This window comes from Podarcis filfolensis (assembly GCF_964270895.1).
Source record: "Podarcis filfolensis genome assembly, chromosome: 10".
Lineage (NCBI taxonomy): Eukaryota > Metazoa > Chordata > Lepidosauria > Squamata > Lacertidae > Podarcis > Podarcis filfolensis.
Window position 1 is genome coordinate 6,202,246 of NC_139612.1, and position 18,100 is coordinate 6,220,345.

The 18,100-nt window shown below is 42.7% G+C and overlaps 2 protein-coding genes across 5 annotated transcripts in view; one reads left to right on the forward strand and one right to left on the reverse strand.

The window, feature by feature from the left end:
• ARMC10 (armadillo repeat containing 10) lies at window positions 1-15,716 on the forward strand. Its single transcript, XM_083575353.1, has 9 exons — window positions 1-188; window positions 988-1,109; window positions 2,960-3,503; window positions 6,763-6,911; window positions 8,217-8,351; window positions 10,913-11,089; window positions 12,352-12,423; window positions 13,181-14,955; window positions 15,315-15,716. Exons 3-8 carry the CDS (start codon window positions 3,239-3,241, stop codon window positions 13,436-13,438), a joined length of 1,056 nt encoding a protein of 351 aa, XP_083431479.1. The 5' UTR covers window positions 1-188; window positions 988-1,109; window positions 2,960-3,238; the 3' UTR covers window positions 13,439-14,955; window positions 15,315-15,716.
• Window positions 15,472-18,100, reverse strand: part of NAPEPLD (N-acyl phosphatidylethanolamine phospholipase D) — a 26,730-nt gene continuing 24,101 nt past the window's right edge. For all 4 annotated transcript variants that reach the window (XM_083575263.1, XM_083575266.1, XM_083575265.1 and 1 more), the window contains exon 5: window positions 15,472-17,873. In XM_083575263.1, coding sequence (XP_083431389.1) covers window positions 17,745-17,873 — 129 coding nt within the window. In that variant the 3' untranslated portion in view covers window positions 15,472-17,744. The remainder of the gene's footprint in view (window positions 17,874-18,100) is intronic.

The following is an 18,100-nucleotide window of genomic DNA, read 5'->3' on the forward strand; positions in this document are numbered from 1 at the left end:
CAGAACAGACTCATGCAAAGTTTCTGCTTCTTTCCCCTGTAGTTCCCATAAACTCCAAAATCTGCAGTTGCAAGGAGGACACCAAAGCAACACCTGAGGATGGAGTGCCAGAGGCAAATGGAAGAATCCAGCCGTTGGTGGGGGCCGTTACAGCAGGCGGGGGGGGCACGCAGCAGAACAGGCCCGACGCCTATGGCGGGGGGGGGGGAGTCACTGGCAGAGAGCCAAAGGGCACCCAAAGAAACCTTTTTGAGCTTCTTGTCCACGGTCTCTGCTGGGGGCGTGTGGGGCGCAGTGCTGATCCAGCCACTCCATGCACAGAGCCTGGCCCCGGGGCACACCTAGAAGTTGGCCAGATTGGCCCTCGTCAACAGCGCAGGACCAGGGGTGCAAACATTGCGTCTCTCCCCTCTTGCTCAGAGTAGGCAAGAACCCGGGCAGAGGCGGACTTAGGGCATCCCGACCAGGGCAGCTGCAAGGGGGCACCAAAGCATCGCTTGAGGATGGAGTGTGTTATGTACTGAGTTGAATAGGATCCAAACTGCAGCAGTCTGATTGGTCCTAGAACAATAGGATCCAAAAGGCAGCAGCCTGATTGGTCCTAGAACAATAGGATTCAGAATGCAGCAGTCTGATTGGTCCTAGAACAAGGCAGCAGTATGATTGGTTGGCAGGAACCACCCAATCATGCTCCAGATAGAAGTGAATCCACAACCTGATTGGCTTACAGTAGAATTCCGGAATTAGCCAATCATGTGCAGCCCATTGTGTAAATAATGTATATAAAGCAGATACTTTAAGGGGACAGTCATTCATTCCTCCTCACCACTATGAGCTGAATAAAGAGCATGAAATCACTTTGCGACTCTTCGTATATTTCAGAGTGTGAGAGGCAAATGGAAGAATCCAGCCATTGGTGGGGGCCGTTACAGCAGCCGGGGGGGGGGGGAGAATTCCGCCCTGCGGCTCCAGCCTCCCCGGGAGAAGCGCGCTCTGGGGCCCCATCTCTGGGTTTAGGATTGCGCTTTTAAGTACTTATCTCCTCGTCCTACGAACTGCACTAAAAAGAGCCTCCCTGGATGAAGAGCGGGGTTAAAGAGGCTCTGAATGTAGGGGAACAGTTAGGATCACCCCAAAAACACTAAAACTGTTCATGAATCCCCCCCCAACCAGGCCTCGCCTCAAGCATTAAAACTGCATTTCCTCTAAGACAAAAAGCATTAGCTAAGCATATTCCGCTCTGCTGTAACAAAGGTAGCTGAATAGAACAATGCTTTTTTCATTTCTCAGGCTAGTTGGCCTTGTTAACCAGATTGCGACTTTTCCTTCCTGGAACTGTGCCACTAGAGCAAGAGAAAAGTAACACATCCTTTGTTATGTACTGAGTTGAATAGGATCCAAACTGCAGCAGTCTAATTGGTCCTAGAACAATAGGATCCAAAAGGCAGCAGTCTGATTGGTCCTAGAACAATAGGATTCAGAATGCAGCAGTCTGATTGGTCCTAGAACAATGCAGCAGTATGATTGGTTGGCAGGAACCACCCAATCATGCTCCAGATAGAAGTGAATCCACAACTTGATTGGCTTACAGTAGAATTCCGGAATTAGCCAATCATGTGCAGCCCATTGTGTAAATATTGTATATAAAGCAGATAGTTTGAGGGGACTTTCATTCATTCATTCCTCCTCACCACTATGAGCTGAATAAAGAGCATGAAATCACTTTGCGACTCTGAGTATATTTCATCCTTGGACACGCTGAATGCAAGGCTCTCACCCCCCCTTTCCTGCCAAGAGTCCAAGAGTCCCAAGACAGCTTTCTGTTCATGCTCAGAGGAACTCATGGGGCAGGACTCTGGAAGAAGGTGGAGAAAGGGGGAGGGAACTGGAAAGGGGTATATATGCTCTGTGCACATGACTGTGAACTTCGTGCATGCTTTTTGTGAGTTATCACACTTGCTCCTTCTACCAGTTCATGGATGGTAGAAATAAAAGCCTTTTCTCCGAAACTATTCCTTGAGTCAAAACAATTTTTTTTTTCTTTCCAGTAGCACCTTAAAGACCAAATTGTACTGTTTTAACTTTGGAGCTGTATGTGATGACTAGAGGTGTTCTGTTATTTTCTTTTTTGGGTCTGTCTTGCAGCAAGTTCTCTCTGGGTATCAGTCTGGCTCTGTTGATCTGTTGTCTGACTTCATCTGCTGGGTATTTTAGTTCTAAAAAGGTTTGCTGTAGATCTCTTAGGTGAGAGTCTCTGTCTGTAGAATTGGAACAGATACGGCTGTAACGTAGTGCCTGGCTATATACAATGGACTGTTTGGTATGTTTGGGATGGTAGCTTGAGGCATGTAGATATGTTTGTCGGTCAGTTAGTTTACGGTATAAGGTGGTGTCTATGTGTCCATCCTGTATCTTTATAGTAGTGTCCAAAAAATGTATTTCTTGCATAGATTGATTCATTGTTAGGTTGATTGTGAGGTGAAAATCATTGAATTTCTGGTGGAAGGTGTCCAGGGTCTGTTGACCATGTGTCCAGATGATAAAAATATCGTCAATGTATCGCAGGTACAAGAGAGGTTTGAGTGGGTAGGAGTTTAGGAAACGTTGTTCTAAATCTGCCATGAAGATGTTGGCATACTGTGGGGCCATGCGGGTGCCCATTGCTGTGCCGCTGATCTGAAGGAACAGGTCATCACCGAATTTGAAGTTGTTGTGGGTAAGGACAAATTGGCAGAGTTTGTTGGCAAAGTCCGCTGTGGTTTTATCTGAAATGGTGTTCCTTATAGGTCTTTAAGGTGCTACTGGAAAGAATATTTTTTTTTTTTTTGTTTTGACTATGGCAGACCAACACGGCTACCTATCTGTAACTATTCCTTGAGTGTCTGTTGACTCCCACTTCCCTTTCCCGGGCGCAATCTTTTTCCCACCCGACGGCAAAGCCTCATAAGGCTACATGAAGAGAGAAAGCGAATGGATGTTTTACTCGTGATTCCGTTGCTTCGTCTACTTCTGAGGCTGCAGTGGGCGATGAAATAAAATAACTTGGGGGCCGCCATTTCTCCCCAGCGCGCTTCCTGCGCCCGTGGGTCTGGATGCGGAGGGCGCCGCGCGCGCAAGGGGGCGCCGAGGCGCCGTTGCTCTTCCAGGCCGCCGAGCGAGGGAGGGAGGCGGAGCCGCGGATGGCCGCCTCCTCCCGGCTCGCCCGGCGGATCTCTGAGGGGCCGAGAGAGACGGGACCATGAGGGAGAGCGGAGGCTCGTCTGTGAGGGTGCGGACGGGGCTGGCGGCGGGGCTGGCGGTCGGGGCCGGCCTCTGCTACTGCGTTTACCGAGCGAGCAGCCGGAGAAGGGGAGGCGAGGGAGGAGCCGAAGCCGGGGCGAAGCGGGGAGATGTTCGTCCGGGGCGGGAGCGCCAGGCGGCCGCCCCCACATTGCGGCAGAAAGTGTCGGCGATGCCCGTGATTTCCAGGCCGGGCCGGAAGGGGCCGGAAAACCTTCGGCGAGGTAAGAGCGCCGGGCGCTTGGTTTTGTTCTTCATGCGTTTTCCAGCTACCGAGTTTGCGCTTTTCTTTTTTTTTTTAATAGATATTTATTAGAATTTTACAACACATAAAAAACAGACAAATCCACACACAAAACCAAAAAATACACACTTAATAAAAAAGAAAAAGAGTCCACTTTTATATTTCAAGGTTCTATAACCCTCTTTCCTGACCTCCTCACATCTCCCTTTTTTGTGTTCCTCTTTATTCCGTCAAATTCAGCAAGTTCTAACCCTCTTTCATATCTCATTTATAATTGTATACTCCCACTTGTTATATCTCTAATTACCCCTCTTTTTTAAAACCTTTTTTTTCATAGCTCTTTTAACTATATCCCAAATGCCGTGTTACCTTTAGATCCCTCATCATTTTAACATTCAAACAATTTACTATATTTCTGTAGATAATCTTTAGACTTTTTCCAATCCTCTTCCATCAACTCTTCTCCCAGGTCTCGAATTCTGCCGGTCATTTCTGCCATCTCCATATAGTCTATCACTTGCATCTGCCATTCTTCCACGGTGGGCAAATCTTGTGTCTTCCAATATTTAGCAAGAAGTATTCTTGCTGCGAGTTTGCGCTTTTCAAGATGACAGTGAAAAGTCCCAGGGCCGGATTTATGTATAAACTAAACAAGCTATAGCTTAGGGCTCCACTCTTTTGGGGGCCCCCCAAAAAACTGGATGTACATTTCCAAAATGTTAAGTTAGAGCTTAATAATTATTTCACTATTAATATACTTCTTCTTAATTGTACAGTGGTACCTTGGGTTACATACGCTTCAGGTTACATGCACTTCAGGTTACAGACTCCGCTAACCCAGAAATAGTGCTTCAGGTTAAGAACTTTGCTTCAGGATGAGAACAGAAATCGTGCTCCGGCGGCGTGGCAGCAGCAGGAGGCCCCATTAGCTAAAGTGGTACCTCAGGTTAAGAACAGTTTCAAGTTAAGTATGGACCTCCGGAATGAATTAAGTTAACTTAACCCGAGGTACCACTGTATTTCACTATTAATATATTTCTTCTTAATTGTATTTCAGTTCAACAATTACTTCGATGAAATACATATTTTTTTATGTGCAAATGGTTTTAGATACCCATTAGGTCCATAAACTACCATATACAGTCATACCTCGGGTTGAAGTTGCTTCAGGTTGAGCGTTTTCAGGTTGTGCTCCGCAGCGACCCAGATTTAATAGAACACGTTACTTTGGGGGTTTCATGTGCAGACCCTCAAAATGACATCATGCGCATGCACAGAAGTGGTGAATTGCAAACCGCACACGTGCAGACACGGGTTGCGTTCGCTTCAGGATGCAAACGGGGCTCTGGAACGGATCCTGTTCGCATCCAGAGGTACCACTGCAGCATATATTCAATACAAAAACGGCAACAATTTGTTGTTGACAGAGAACAGCTGGACATATAAAGGGCCTCATTACCTTCAGTAGCTTAGGGCCTCATCAAACCTAAATCCGGCCCTGAGTACGCCAGTGGCAAGTGCAGAGAAATACAGCTGTGTATCCCTGACCACCTCATGAGAAGGGAAGACTCCCTGGAAAAGACCCTGATGTTGGGAAAGATGGAGGGCACAAGGAGAAGGGGCCGACCGAGGACGAGATGGTTGGACAGTGTTCTCGAAGCTACCAGCATGAGTTTGACCAAACTGCGGGAGGCAGTGGAAGACAGAAGTGCCTGGCATGCTCTCGTCCAGGGGGTCATGAAGAGTCGGACACAACTAAATGACTAAACAACAATCCCTTAGATCAGAGCTGTTTAGGACTCCTCAATCACTTGTCAGAAGCACAGTTCAAGGGGTTCGCATGTTATTTATGTACATGCTATTAACATAACATTGCCAGGGCCTGTCACTAGGCAGTTTGGCCTGCAGTCTACTACTGATAATAGTAGACTGCAGTTGTGCAGTTCATCCCATGCTTTGCTGCTGATTAGCAATCCATTCTTAGATTGTTAGTTGTGCAAAATATTATGACTCCTTAAAGGCAGGCAAGCCTCTCTGCCTGATCAGAGGCTCTTCTTTCCCCTCTTGCCATTAGAGACTTTTTCATTTATTAAAAAATGAACCTTTTTATTCAGGCATCCATTGCTAATTATTAGTGAATGAGGTTGTTGATTCTTACCTAGACTAACTGCTGATAAGATATAATAACCCTGTTTCAAATATGTCTCTCCCTCCTCTTCTTTCCACACTGTTTCCGAGGTGGCTTGGAGCCAATTGGACAAATGCAGTTTTAAGTAAAGAAATAAGGAAGAACCGAAGCCCACTGTCCTAGGAGGGAGAATGGATACGAAATTCATGGTTATTATTAGTTCCAAGATGAGATGAAATGTAGTGAAATGAAATGAAATGTAAAACGCCGGTTCAGAACAGACATCCTCAGATGGAGGGAGAACAACATTCATTGCTTTATTCTGCTCCATAAAAATCCGGTTAAATAGGACTTTATTATCATAACCATCTTACTAATTGGTCATTGGAGCTGAGCTAGTGATCTGCCCACTGTCACCAAAATGTATCTCTGTTTTAACACAGCCTTTTATGTTCATGTCAAACTTTGTCATTGGGCTATAATAGTTCAGAGTGTAGCTACACAGGTTTGAAACGCAAAGAAATGCCTATTGTAAAATTTAAAAAAAAGTTGTAGTGCAACTGTTTTAACTAGTGCATATACACACATTAACCACTGTAGACTACTGCAGCCTTTCCAATATGCAATGTAGAGGCAGGTGTCAACACTCTATTCCAGGGATGGGGAGTTTCAGGCCCAGGCACCAAATGTGGCCCTGTAGCCCCCTCTGTCTGGCCCTTGGGACTCTCTCCAAGTCACACACGCCTCTCCCCAGACCATATCCCTCACTGCCCCCCTTTACACCCTAACAGTTTTTGCATGGCTGGAATGTGTCCTTGAACTCTGAAGTTGCCTCTTGTTTGTCTGGATAGAGGATAGAGAGTGGCATGTGAGCCTATGTAGCAACTAGCCCATTGCATAAAAGACAACCTAAAATGTGTTGCTCCACCCACTTTTACCCCAGGCCGAATCCACCACTGACATCACTTACATGATGATGATGTCCTGGGAAGACTGCCCAGAAGGGATTGTGGCCTTGATCCGCTCCTTCCTTTCCTCTCTTTCCTCCCCCCACCAACAATTAAATTACTAGTGTAGAAATTGTTTATGTTTCTAAAATTTCTAAAATTAGAAGACGTGGATCTTCCAGAATCATCCCATGATCTGGAGGCACACCATATACAGAATCTTATTCGTTTACTTGACTCTACGAAGGATCCCACAATTCAGGAGCAAGCCTTGATTACATTGAGCAACAGTGCTGCATTCTCTACAAATCAGGTAAGTATTGTTCTTTGTTTAAAAGAAAAGAAAATATATGAAAGACAATAAGATAAAGTAATAATCATGTAAAAACTAATTAAAACAATGTAATTTGTTTCCTTGGGATCAGGATCATATAATCTAAGAGTGGGGTATAAATCTTCAAAATGAAACCTACAAGAAGATCTTGGCTTCTATTTAGGTTAGTGGTTCTCAATTAGTGAAGTACTTCAGACCCCGTTTTTTGAAAGCCATGGCTTTTGAAAAAATTTATATCTCTATGGTAGTTTTTGGAATTGTGAATTGTGCCACGGACCCCCTGGGTGGATTACGCAGACCCCTGCGGGTCCACGGACCACCAGTTGGGAACCACTGTGTTAGGTAACTGTAATACTTAGCTGTGTGTTTTTCTAGGACTAATACTACTTCCACAGTTTAAGTGACAGAATTCTAAGCAGACCCATAGTGCCTTGTCCCATCTCAACGCTAGTGGTGCCTCCAGACTCTCATTATTGTGGAGAGGGCCTCAAGAACACAAGCTTTCAGTTTGTGCAGTTAGGGCTCTGTTGCTGCAGCTCAACAAATCCACTTTTTTTTTTAAAAAAGGAAGACTTTTTGTAGTTTGGAAAGGGATGAGGAAATGCATTGAAAAGTGTGAAATAAACGAATGATTAATGGAAAGATATATGAACACTCTGTAAGAAAATCAGGATAAATTTTCATTGTAATAAACCGCCCTGCAGACAAATCAGAACAAATGCTCAGTAGAGACCAGCTATCATTTATCCTCTACATAAGCTTTGTGCAAGTAAATCAGGTTGAATGCTCAGTAAACAGTTCATCTGGAGGAGCCCTTATAGAGGAAACGGGAGATTGAGTTGAGAGTACTTCACTGTACCTTACCTCAATGAGAAAAAGTAGAGATGTCAGTCGTTGGCAAGGGTGATGCACAGAGCCCTTTGCATGAGCAAACCGCAGTTCCATGAACACTTGTGAGGAAGTAGGCACTTTCATCCCCCTTCGAACTCCTGCATAACTCTGTCCCACTTGAAGAGAGTGTCCTGGTGTGTTGGAGTAGTTTGGGAGAGGTGGGAAGAGGGGGAAAATGATTCCTTCGCAGTGTCTACCCACATGCTCTACCTTACAGTAAATGCTATGCCTAGAGTAGTTTTTACAGTTTAGATAAAAATGAAATCCAATTGCTTCATTGTATTCTTTGTTGATTCAAGCAGAATTCATATAACAATTAAAACATATTTTGTTTGGCTCCCGGAATTAAATTAAGATAATTGTATATCACACATTTTTCTGTTTAACTCGTAGGATATCATTCGAAATTTAGGCGGGCTTATCGCCGTTGGAAAAATGCTTTCAGTTCCTGACACTAAAGTTAAAGAAAAAGCACTGAATGCACTTAATAACTTGAGTATGAATATTAAAAATCAAGAAGAGATGAAGGTAAGTTTAAAAGCAACAAACTCTACTACAGAAAACTCTGTGCATAAATAATGAGCTTATATGAAGAACTTTTTGTGCAATCCCATTTAGATTCAAAGCAATGAAAGCTTTCCCGTTGACTTCAATGTGATCTAAGCTTTCCCCTGTAATGTTGATTAGGTAAATACTTTTTATAATGATTAATTACAGCATTTTATATGCTGCCCTTCCCAGGACAGCATTTTATATGCTAAAACTCCCAGGACAGCTCTCAAAGTCATAAGCAACACCAAATTAATAACAAAGAATAGCATAAATATAACTCAAAGGGGCTTTCCATATGTGGGACACCACGGCTGAAAAGACCCTCTCTCTGGTACTACCCACCTGACATAAGAAGGGAAGAGCATTCAAAAGAGGACCACTAATGATGAACAAAAAATAGGATGACTTACTTCTCTTGTCACAGTCATCCAACCTACATTACTTTAAGTTCAGGTGCTGTTCAAACAAGTGTTGAAAATAAATATAACAACATGCCAATTTTAGTATTTGTATTCAGAGGGCAATGAATTGGCTCTTGAATTTGCATGATGAAACCTAAAACTGTAGGGATAGCTGGTGGTGTTGCCCATCAATCTACCGTATATACTCGAGTATAAGCCGGCTTTTTCAGCACATTTTTTATGCTGAAAAAGCCCCCCTCGGCTTATACTCGAGTGAGGATCCCACTGACCTGTTCTCTGGTGCAGTGCGGATGACTTGCGAGTGGCAGAGGCTGTTATTGGCGGCGGCGGAAGGAGCAGCCCAAAAGCAGCCCTTTCAGGCTGCTCCTTCCTCCTCCGCCGCCTTTGCTGCTGTAGACGGTGGCAGCGGAGGAACGAGCAGCCTGAAAACAGCCTCCTCCGCTGCCGCTGACAGCGGCAAAGTTGCGCGTGTGCAAACAGCCCCGCAGTTGCACATGTGCAAACGCTTAAAGAAGCCCAGGCGTTCCGACGCATGCGCAGCAGTGCTCCTTTAATAAAAAAAACCAAAAAACGGACAAGGCGGCGGCGGTTGCTGTGGCAACTGCTGTTATGGTTCTTGAAGGTGCTCGCGAAGGGAAGCTGCCTCTCCTCATGTCCTACTCCACCAGCCTGAGGCGTGTGGGGCTGCCCCGGACAGTGCTGCGCTGGCTGCAAAGCGTTGATCTCAGCTTCTCGCCTACGTGTTTCTGTACGTGAGGCCGCCCCCCGCCTCCCCGCTTCCCACACCACGGCCGCCCTGACACTTCCATCTCCCACGGAGCTTTGAGGGAGCTTGAACTCAAGCCCTTTGATATGTGTATATCAAATGTTTTGAGACCGAAACTTCACCAGCATTCCCTTTATCCGTTGAGAAGAGGTTTCCTTCCTTAAAAATTAAACCTGTGGGCTTCCGAAGTTTAGTCCAGAATTAGCTTACGGTCCACAAGATACCTTTCTTTCCCTAGGAAGAAAGGCTTTCCTGGTGGCAGCCCCCACTGGAGGACTTGTAGTTGCTGCATCACAGTCCTGGATTTGCATAAAGGCAGCAAGCAAAAGTGAAGTCAGGTTGCACAAGAGTAGTGAGCGTGGCACGACAGTGAGAAGGGAGAAACACTGAAAGGCTGGAGGGGACGGGGGAAACTTGGCAATCTTAAACAGTGGTAAGAGGTTTGAGTAAAGTACTGTGGAATATTTGAGAGCTCTCATGAGACAGCTGGGGAATGGAAGAGGGAGTAGTTTGAGTATAGTGAGAAGGGAGAGAGAGATGAAGGTTTTTGTACTTTTAAAGTTATTGTTGATACCATATTGTTTTTGTTGACCCTCTTTTCCACTTACAGAGCTAGTTTACTGTTTTTCTTTGAAATAAATGTTCAAAAACATTTAACCTACTGATGCCTCAATTAATGTAATTTTATTGGTATCTATTTTTATTTTTGAAATTTACCAGTAGCTGCTGCATTTCCCACCCTAGGCTTATCCTCGAGTCAGTAAGTTTTCCCAGTTTTTTGTGGTAAAATTAGGTGCCTCGGCTTATATTTGGGTCGGCTTATACTCGGGTATACAGTAGTACCTCGGGTTAAGAACTTAATTCGTTCTGGAGGTCTGTTCTTAACCTGAAACTGTTCTTAACCTGAAGCACCACTTTAGCTAATGGGGCCTCCTGCTGCCGCCGCGCCACCGGAGCACGATTTCTGTTCTCATCCTGAAGCAAAGTTCTTAACCTGAAGCACTATTTCTGGGTTAGCGGAGTCTGTAACCTGAAGCGTATGTAACCCGAGGTACCACTGTATATGGTATTAACAATATTTTAAACATCTGCAGAGAAGAAAACAGATAACTCTACATTTAGAATATGTTGTTAACGGAAGGATTATTGTGATAAAAGGTTTTGCCAATTGTTTAAATTAGCAGCATTCGCTATCCCTCATGTTAAAAAAAAGTTACTTTGTCGCTACCTTTGCTTACTTGTTCACAATTTGTGTTCAACAGTGATAATATTTTGTTTTTAATGATAACAGTGGGATTATCACTGGGAGTGGTTTGTTCTGATCGTGTTTTTGTTTTTCCCTCCCTAAGATATATATTACCATAGTTTGTGAGGAGACAGATTCAGCTCCCTTGAACTCTGAACTTCAGCTGGCTGGGCTTCGATTTTTAACCAATATGTCTGTTACCAGTGACTATCATTCCATGATGACAAACTTCATACCTTGCTTTCTTCATATGCTTTTGGAAGGAAATGAAAGAACACAGGTACCATAAGATGCTCTATCTTGTTAGGAGGAAAATCTTTTGGATTCTGCTTTTCTTGTCCTTTAATTCTCTGTGTAGTAAATTACTTTGAAAATTAATAGTAGTCATGCACATAAGTTAAAGGGGGTAGAAAATGTTTTAAGCTGATTTTTCTTTACTCACCTCTTTTTAAAAGGTGAGGGAGTAGGACTATTTAGGCTTTCTGAACTCCAGAGCCAACTCAAAAAAATGTTAACTCTACTTAGAAAAGGGATTTGAACCAGAGCATTAAAACAATTGCTTATTGGTCATTCATAAGAAAAGACCTTAGCAGGACTCCATTCCCTGTTCATTTATAAGTTAAGGGCACCACAAGATGGCTCTCTATCACTCTCAACCTGTTTACTTTGAGTGAAAATAACAGCAGAGCTTGTTTTGAACAGTTCTGAATGTTTCTTTAGATTACAGAAGCACACATTATTAGAAGAAAACAGGATTCTCTGAGAATTCAGGATAGATTTATACTTATGAAAGATGGATGTAGATTTTAAATTAAGAATAGGTGCAAAGAAGATAGGCTCCTAGAAGAATAAGGTTGCTGTCACTAGTCCTGATGCATTGCAGCTTTGAGGTCAGTTTACACTTCACAGCTCAGATTAGTGCTATGCAAGCTTCATTAATGTGTGGCCCCAAAATTCTGTTTCCCCCCCGCAACTGATGTCAAAGTTTGGTGCTAGTTTTGTGCCACAAACCCTGCTTTCTGCAGTGCCCTCCAAACTGACTAATTGACAAACCAGGGCTCATAGGTTTACCCCCAAACCCAATGTCTGCTTGGCTACAGACTGGTTCCAAAGTGGTGTGCTGGTTTGGTGCTGCAAACCCCCCTTTCTGTGCCATCCCCCAAACTGAGTAATTTATGAAGCTTGCAATGTGGGTAGCCAATTCTCGTACTGGTTTACTCAGAAATAAGTACTGATAAAACTTAAAAGGGGCTTATTTCCTAATAAGGACAAATGCTTGTTACAAGAAAATTGGGTTTATATTATCTTGCTATTTTTTTCTCCTTATAATTTTGGTTTTGTCACCATGTTGGAACTGTCAGAAAAAGTGGGATCTAATTTTTTTGTTTTATGATCTCCCAGCCTGCAGTTTGTAAGTTGTGCTGGCAAATCTTATTGATTAGTAAATTAGTAATATGTGTTCCTAATATATCCTGCTTATTTTATGTGTAGTGTTAAATCCAAAGTATATTATTAAAATTAACTTTTCCCCTATATTAATAGGTTCAGGTTCTAAAAGTGTTTGTGAATTTATCAGCAAACCCAGCTATGATGGAGCATCTCCTTAATGCTCAGGTAATGTTACTTTTTATGCTTCTTCCAACAATTACTATTTGAAGAAATAATAATAATAATAATAATTTTTTATTTATATCCCGCCCTTCCCAGCCGAAGCCGGGCTCAGGGCGGCTAACAACAATAAAATAATACAACATTCTAAAATCATTTCATTATAAAATTAATTCAAATCAAATTGATGGCAACCATTGGGCTAGAGTTCTGTGAAGATTGCCAAAGGTGGGAGTCAGGCTGTGCCCTGGCCAAAGGCCTGGTGGAACAGCTCTGTCTTGCAGGCCCTGCGGAAAGATGTCAAGTCCCGCAGGGCCCTAGTCTCTTGTGACAGAGCGTTCCACCAGATCGGAGCCACAGCCGAAAAGGCCCTGGCTCTGGTTGAGGCCAGCCTAACCTCTCTGTGGCCTGGGACCTCCAAGATGTTTTTGTTTGAAGACCGTAAGTTCCTCTGTGGGACATACCAGGAGAGGCGGTCCTGTAGGTACGAGGGTCCTAGGCTGTATAGGGCTTTAAAGGTTAAAATAGCTATAGCTGAATGAGCAGTGGTAAGGAATACTCCAGGTTAGTAGCTGGAGAATGCCTAAGGTGTATGGTGCTCAAAATTTGATTTTGGGTTGGCATAGGGAAGTTCAGAAGCTAGTAAATTACTAGAGCCCATGAAGGTGGGTAAGTGATGCATATGATATTTACTAAAAAGATGTATGTTCACTTATTTTTTCATGCCTATGAACAACTATTTCTTGTTTGTTTAATTCTCTAGGCACCCTTCTTATTATCCCTGCTTGACACCTGCATAAACAAAGAAGTTTTGCTCAGGGTCCTGGTGTTTGCCACAAACTTAACAAAACTTACGCAAAAGGACAAGAGCATTACTGTCCATCATCACAATGAAGGTTCAATTTTTTCTGTACTTTGGGGGAATACTACAGAGTGCGCTCAGAAACTAACATCTTTGTTGTACCATCATGACACAGAAGTAAAAGAACAAGTGGCAGAACTGATAATGCAGCGGTGCTGAAACTGGAAATTGTTAAAAGCCTCCATTCAAAATCAAATTCCAGATGCAAAAGCCTAAACTGATGCTTATGAATGTCGGACTCACAATATATATGTAGACCTACATGTTCATGGAACAGGAAGAAAAGTAGTAGAACTTCTTGCATGTATGAAACTGCTTTCAACTTTGATGGAAAAGCATTACAGGGTAGAATTCACATGAAGCTGTAGATCAGTACTGTTCATTTATGTTGCTAAATACAATTTGTGTAGAGCTAATTTCTGTAGAAATGCTTCAGTCATAACTTTGCATGTTTTGATTTAAAGCTCTCTGTGTGTCTCAAGAGTCCAACTCATTTCAAATAGGAGTTAGGCGTTTTGTGTTGCTGATTTCATCCTTGCTACTTTTTAGGTGTCTCAGACTTTTTTTAAAAATGCTGACATTTAAGTCATTTAATTATTTTCAGTTCAGACATTTAATTATTTTAAAGATGAGCCAGCTATTCTTATAGCTATTTTGTGGTGTTTTATTCAGTTTGTATATTTTTGTACACTGCCTTGATAGTATAAATATTTTAATTGATCTTGATCTATCTTCTTAGGGCTGAGAAAACCTGATAGAATATTTTGGCTGTATTCCAGAGTTGTATGTGAGTTCCATATGTAAATATGGAGAAAACTCCATATAAGGGTAGAGCTACCTTCTCTATTGAAATGTATGAGGAGCAGCTTGTGTATAGCGAGCTGCAAGGGTGCAACAGGTATAGTGGTTAAGAGCGGTGGACTCGTAATCTGGTGAACTTGGTTCGCTTCCCCGCTCCTCCACATGACCTTGGGCTAGTCACACTTCTCTGAAGTCTCTCAGCCCCACTCACCTCACAGAGCGTTTGTTGTGGGGGAGGAAGGGAAAGGAGATTGTTAGCCGCTTTGAGACTCCTTAGGGTAGTGATAAAGCGGGATATCAAATCCAAACTCTTCTTCTTCTTCTAACAGCATTTACTATGAGCATACAATGTTTTGTAATGTGTTGGCATTGCTGCCTCCCATACCCTGTTTTTATATACCAGTACAATGAGTATTAAGATAATCAGACTCTTTGCTTTTTTTATTTACTATTTAACTTTAAGCCCTCTAAAAAGAATAGCTTGCAATTATGCACACAAAAATTAAATTTACACCTCTGGAAGGAATTTATTTTTGTTTTGCAAAGATGGTCAGATTTATGTATGGTTGAGTTTATACTCAAGGCAGAAACCTTGCAGCCTGGTTATGACAGATTTCATCAGTCACAAAAGGATGTTACTGCCCAGTATCTTACAGATGAACTTAAGTCCTCCAGCAAGTGAGCTGTGAACATCAGTGTACCCAAAGCCATAATTCATTGCATTTGTGTTTTAGTAGCTCAAACCCATACACCTGAATAAAATGTAAAGTAGCAATTAAATGAAAAAGTAGTATGTTTCAAATGCAGTGCCATAGTACTCTCCCATTTGTATTTCACAGCAAATACAAGTATGTAGTGATGTAAAACTGCAAATAGTATAAAGGTAAAGGTAAAGGGACCCCTGACCATTAGGTCCAGTCATGACCGACTCTGGGGTTGTGGCACTCATCTCGCTTTATTGGCCGAGGGAGCCGGCGTACAGTTTCCGAGTCATGTGGCCAGCATGACTTCTGGTGAACCAGAGCAGCGCATGGAAACGCCATTTACCTTCCCGCCAGAGCGGTACCTATTTATCTACTTGCACTTTGACATGCTTTCGAACTGCTAGGTTGGCAGGAGCAGGGACCGAGCAACGGGAGCTCACCCTGTGGCAGGGATTCAAACCGCTGACCTTCTGATCGGCAAGTCCTAGGCTCTGTGGTTTAACCCACAGCGCCACCTGCGTCCCGAATAGTATGTTGAATATTATTCTTTAGCTGAAGATAAATCCTACTAAAGAAAAATTGGGAGAGAAAAAGGAGTGTAGTTAAATTAAATGGTTATTTCTTATTGTGAGAGTCCAAGTCAAATTAACATAACATACTCAAAGTATTATTCAATAATATGACTACTTCTGAGCAAGAAAAATCTTTATTTTGTAAATTAGTTTTACTAGTTTGACACATGTATAGTTGGCCATTTTTTACAATGTTGAACAAATTAATATCATGCTTTTAAAATTTTATAAGCAATTTGTATATGTTTTTCCACATCATTCTGACAAACCAATTCATTTGAAACCCACAGTTGGCGGCAGGGAGCAAGAACAAACAAAACAAGCTGAATAAAGATTTCAGAGAACAAACGGTTCCAGTTACATGCAGCTTGCTTATTCTCAAAACGAGAAGTGTTCAGGCCTGTGCTAGAACAATTTCACAGTGACAACACAATGCAAAGTGTACAGAGATTCTGGCCAGCAGCAACATAAATAGGCATTTTTTTTGTAGTTAGAACTCTTTGAAAAGGCACATTTTATAATTTCAAAACTTGGCTCTTACATTTGCAATTGAAAATGTACAAGCATTCAGCAAAGTCAGTGTTTTGTTCAAAATGTGCTTTTAGCAACTAGTTGTGTTGGAAGACACCATCAAAAACCCTCTTAATTTCCAACAGCTACGAAGGCACAGGGCACATTCTCTAAGTGATCATTCTGCCAAAGGGAGATAATGGGCTGAGACTATTCACACTAATGCTGCAATACTCAAAACATTTTCCATGTGGCTACTATATTGGTTGTAAAACTCAAAACCACTTCTATCATGGTAGTTTCAGGATCTTTAAGTAGACCAGCGCAATCCAGTATTTTATACCAAGTGGGATGCAAGAGTACTTTGACACGGAACCCGCAGGCCACACACTACCTTACTGCACAGGCCAAAATTTGGTCCCCATCACCCTCGCAGCTCTCATGCTGCCTTTCCCCAGCTGAATAAGAAAGGTGCAGGGTTTTGGGAAGTGGCATGAGGCCCTGACAGGGTCCCCGAACTCCCACCTTCTTCCCAAAGCTGGAAGAGCGCTAACTATGCTTTGGAAGGGAGGAGGGAGGATTCTGGGACGCAGTCAGAGCCCTCACGCCTCCTTCCCAAAGCCCAGTGCCTCACTTACCCGGCTTTGAGAAGGCAGCGCAAGGGCTGCAGGGGGGAGCATCAAATGTCGCTGAGGGCCACTAAAAAGGCCTCGAGGGACACATGCGGCCCTCAGGATGCATGCTGGACTGCCCTGAACTAGATCATTTCAGATTTTAGCCTAATCCAAAAAAAACCCCAAGCCCTTTCTGATGTTAAACAATAGTAGCTAAGGCTGTGCTCCTAATCCCGCTTATGAGGAAGGAAGTCCCATTGAATTAAATAGGACTTGATTCTGAGTAGACATGGTTAGGATTCTGCTTTAAAATATGCAATCTGAAACATGCATACTAGAAAGGAAGTTCTATCACTGCAGGCCTGGCATCTGAGTAAGGATGCTAAAGATTAGAAAGTGTGTCTATTTCACAGGATAGTGGGATGTATGCAAATGAAGGTTTTGATCCTAATCACCTGCCAAAAATTAATGGTATTTCAGCAAGACCTTCCAGGTATATGAATCCACACATACCATCATTTTCAGGAAAACCTATCTGCAGTTTTCTAATTCTACCCAATGCCTGTTGATCAGATCATTGGTGGAAATGATGGAGTGGCTTAACTGTCTTCCCACCCCACTCCAAGGCAGGAAGGGGTCCCACAAGCACAGCAATGCATATGGTAAACTAGTGTGCATATGAGCCTCTGGCCTGAAGGCCATTGCAAATGGGAGATTTTACTATAACAGACTTGCAGTCAAATGCATGCAGAAACCAATTTCTATACATAAGCACTTTATCTAACAGAAAGTTACACTCTCTGTGCTCCAAATCTTCATGTGTATGTAGGGCTTGTTTTTCAGTGTAATCCCCCACTTTTTAAACCAGAAATCCGATTTTTAAAAAGGGAGAGTTAAAGCACTTAGCAGTTCAGTGAGGGAGGGAGGGTTGCTATGTCAAGAAAGCCTTGAGTTCACAGGTCCTCTTGGGTCTTATGGATTGTGGCCTAGTTAATCTCTAGCAGGTGACCTGCACTGGTTTTAAAGAGGTGAAATGACTTCACAGGCAATGGAATTAACTCTTTATGTACACGGCATGTGCAGCTAAGTTAATGCTATCAAGTGCTATTTCATTCATTTATTAAAAACTTGCAATTTTGTAAGGCTGGTATGCAAACTCCTGAAATCTTAAAAATCCTGTTCAAAATTTTACAAAAAGGTATCGACCTTAATTGCTTCCCCCACCCCCAGATACAATTGATAAGAAATCGATTTCCCCCCATTTTTATTCAAATCCATCCTCATTAATATTTAAGTCTCGTGATTCACCATGCTTTAAGACAAAGAAATCTTCAGTTTTCAGTCCGTATCTGTCTAGAGCTTCCATCAGTTTAGCAGGAGGATCCAAGTAATACTGTGGAGAAAACAAGCAGTCAGGACTGGATAAGCCTGTTGTGAAAAAGCTTCATAAGTATTATTCTTAGTTATCTAATAAGTAGCAACTGCAGATTGAGAACTGTAGTCATGGTAAATTCAAGAATAGCTCAAACACCAGTTTGAAAGAACATACTTTAGTCTTGCAAATTTAAGGGGAATTCTGGTTCCACTGAAATCCAATAAGACTTTTCTTTTTCCTACTGA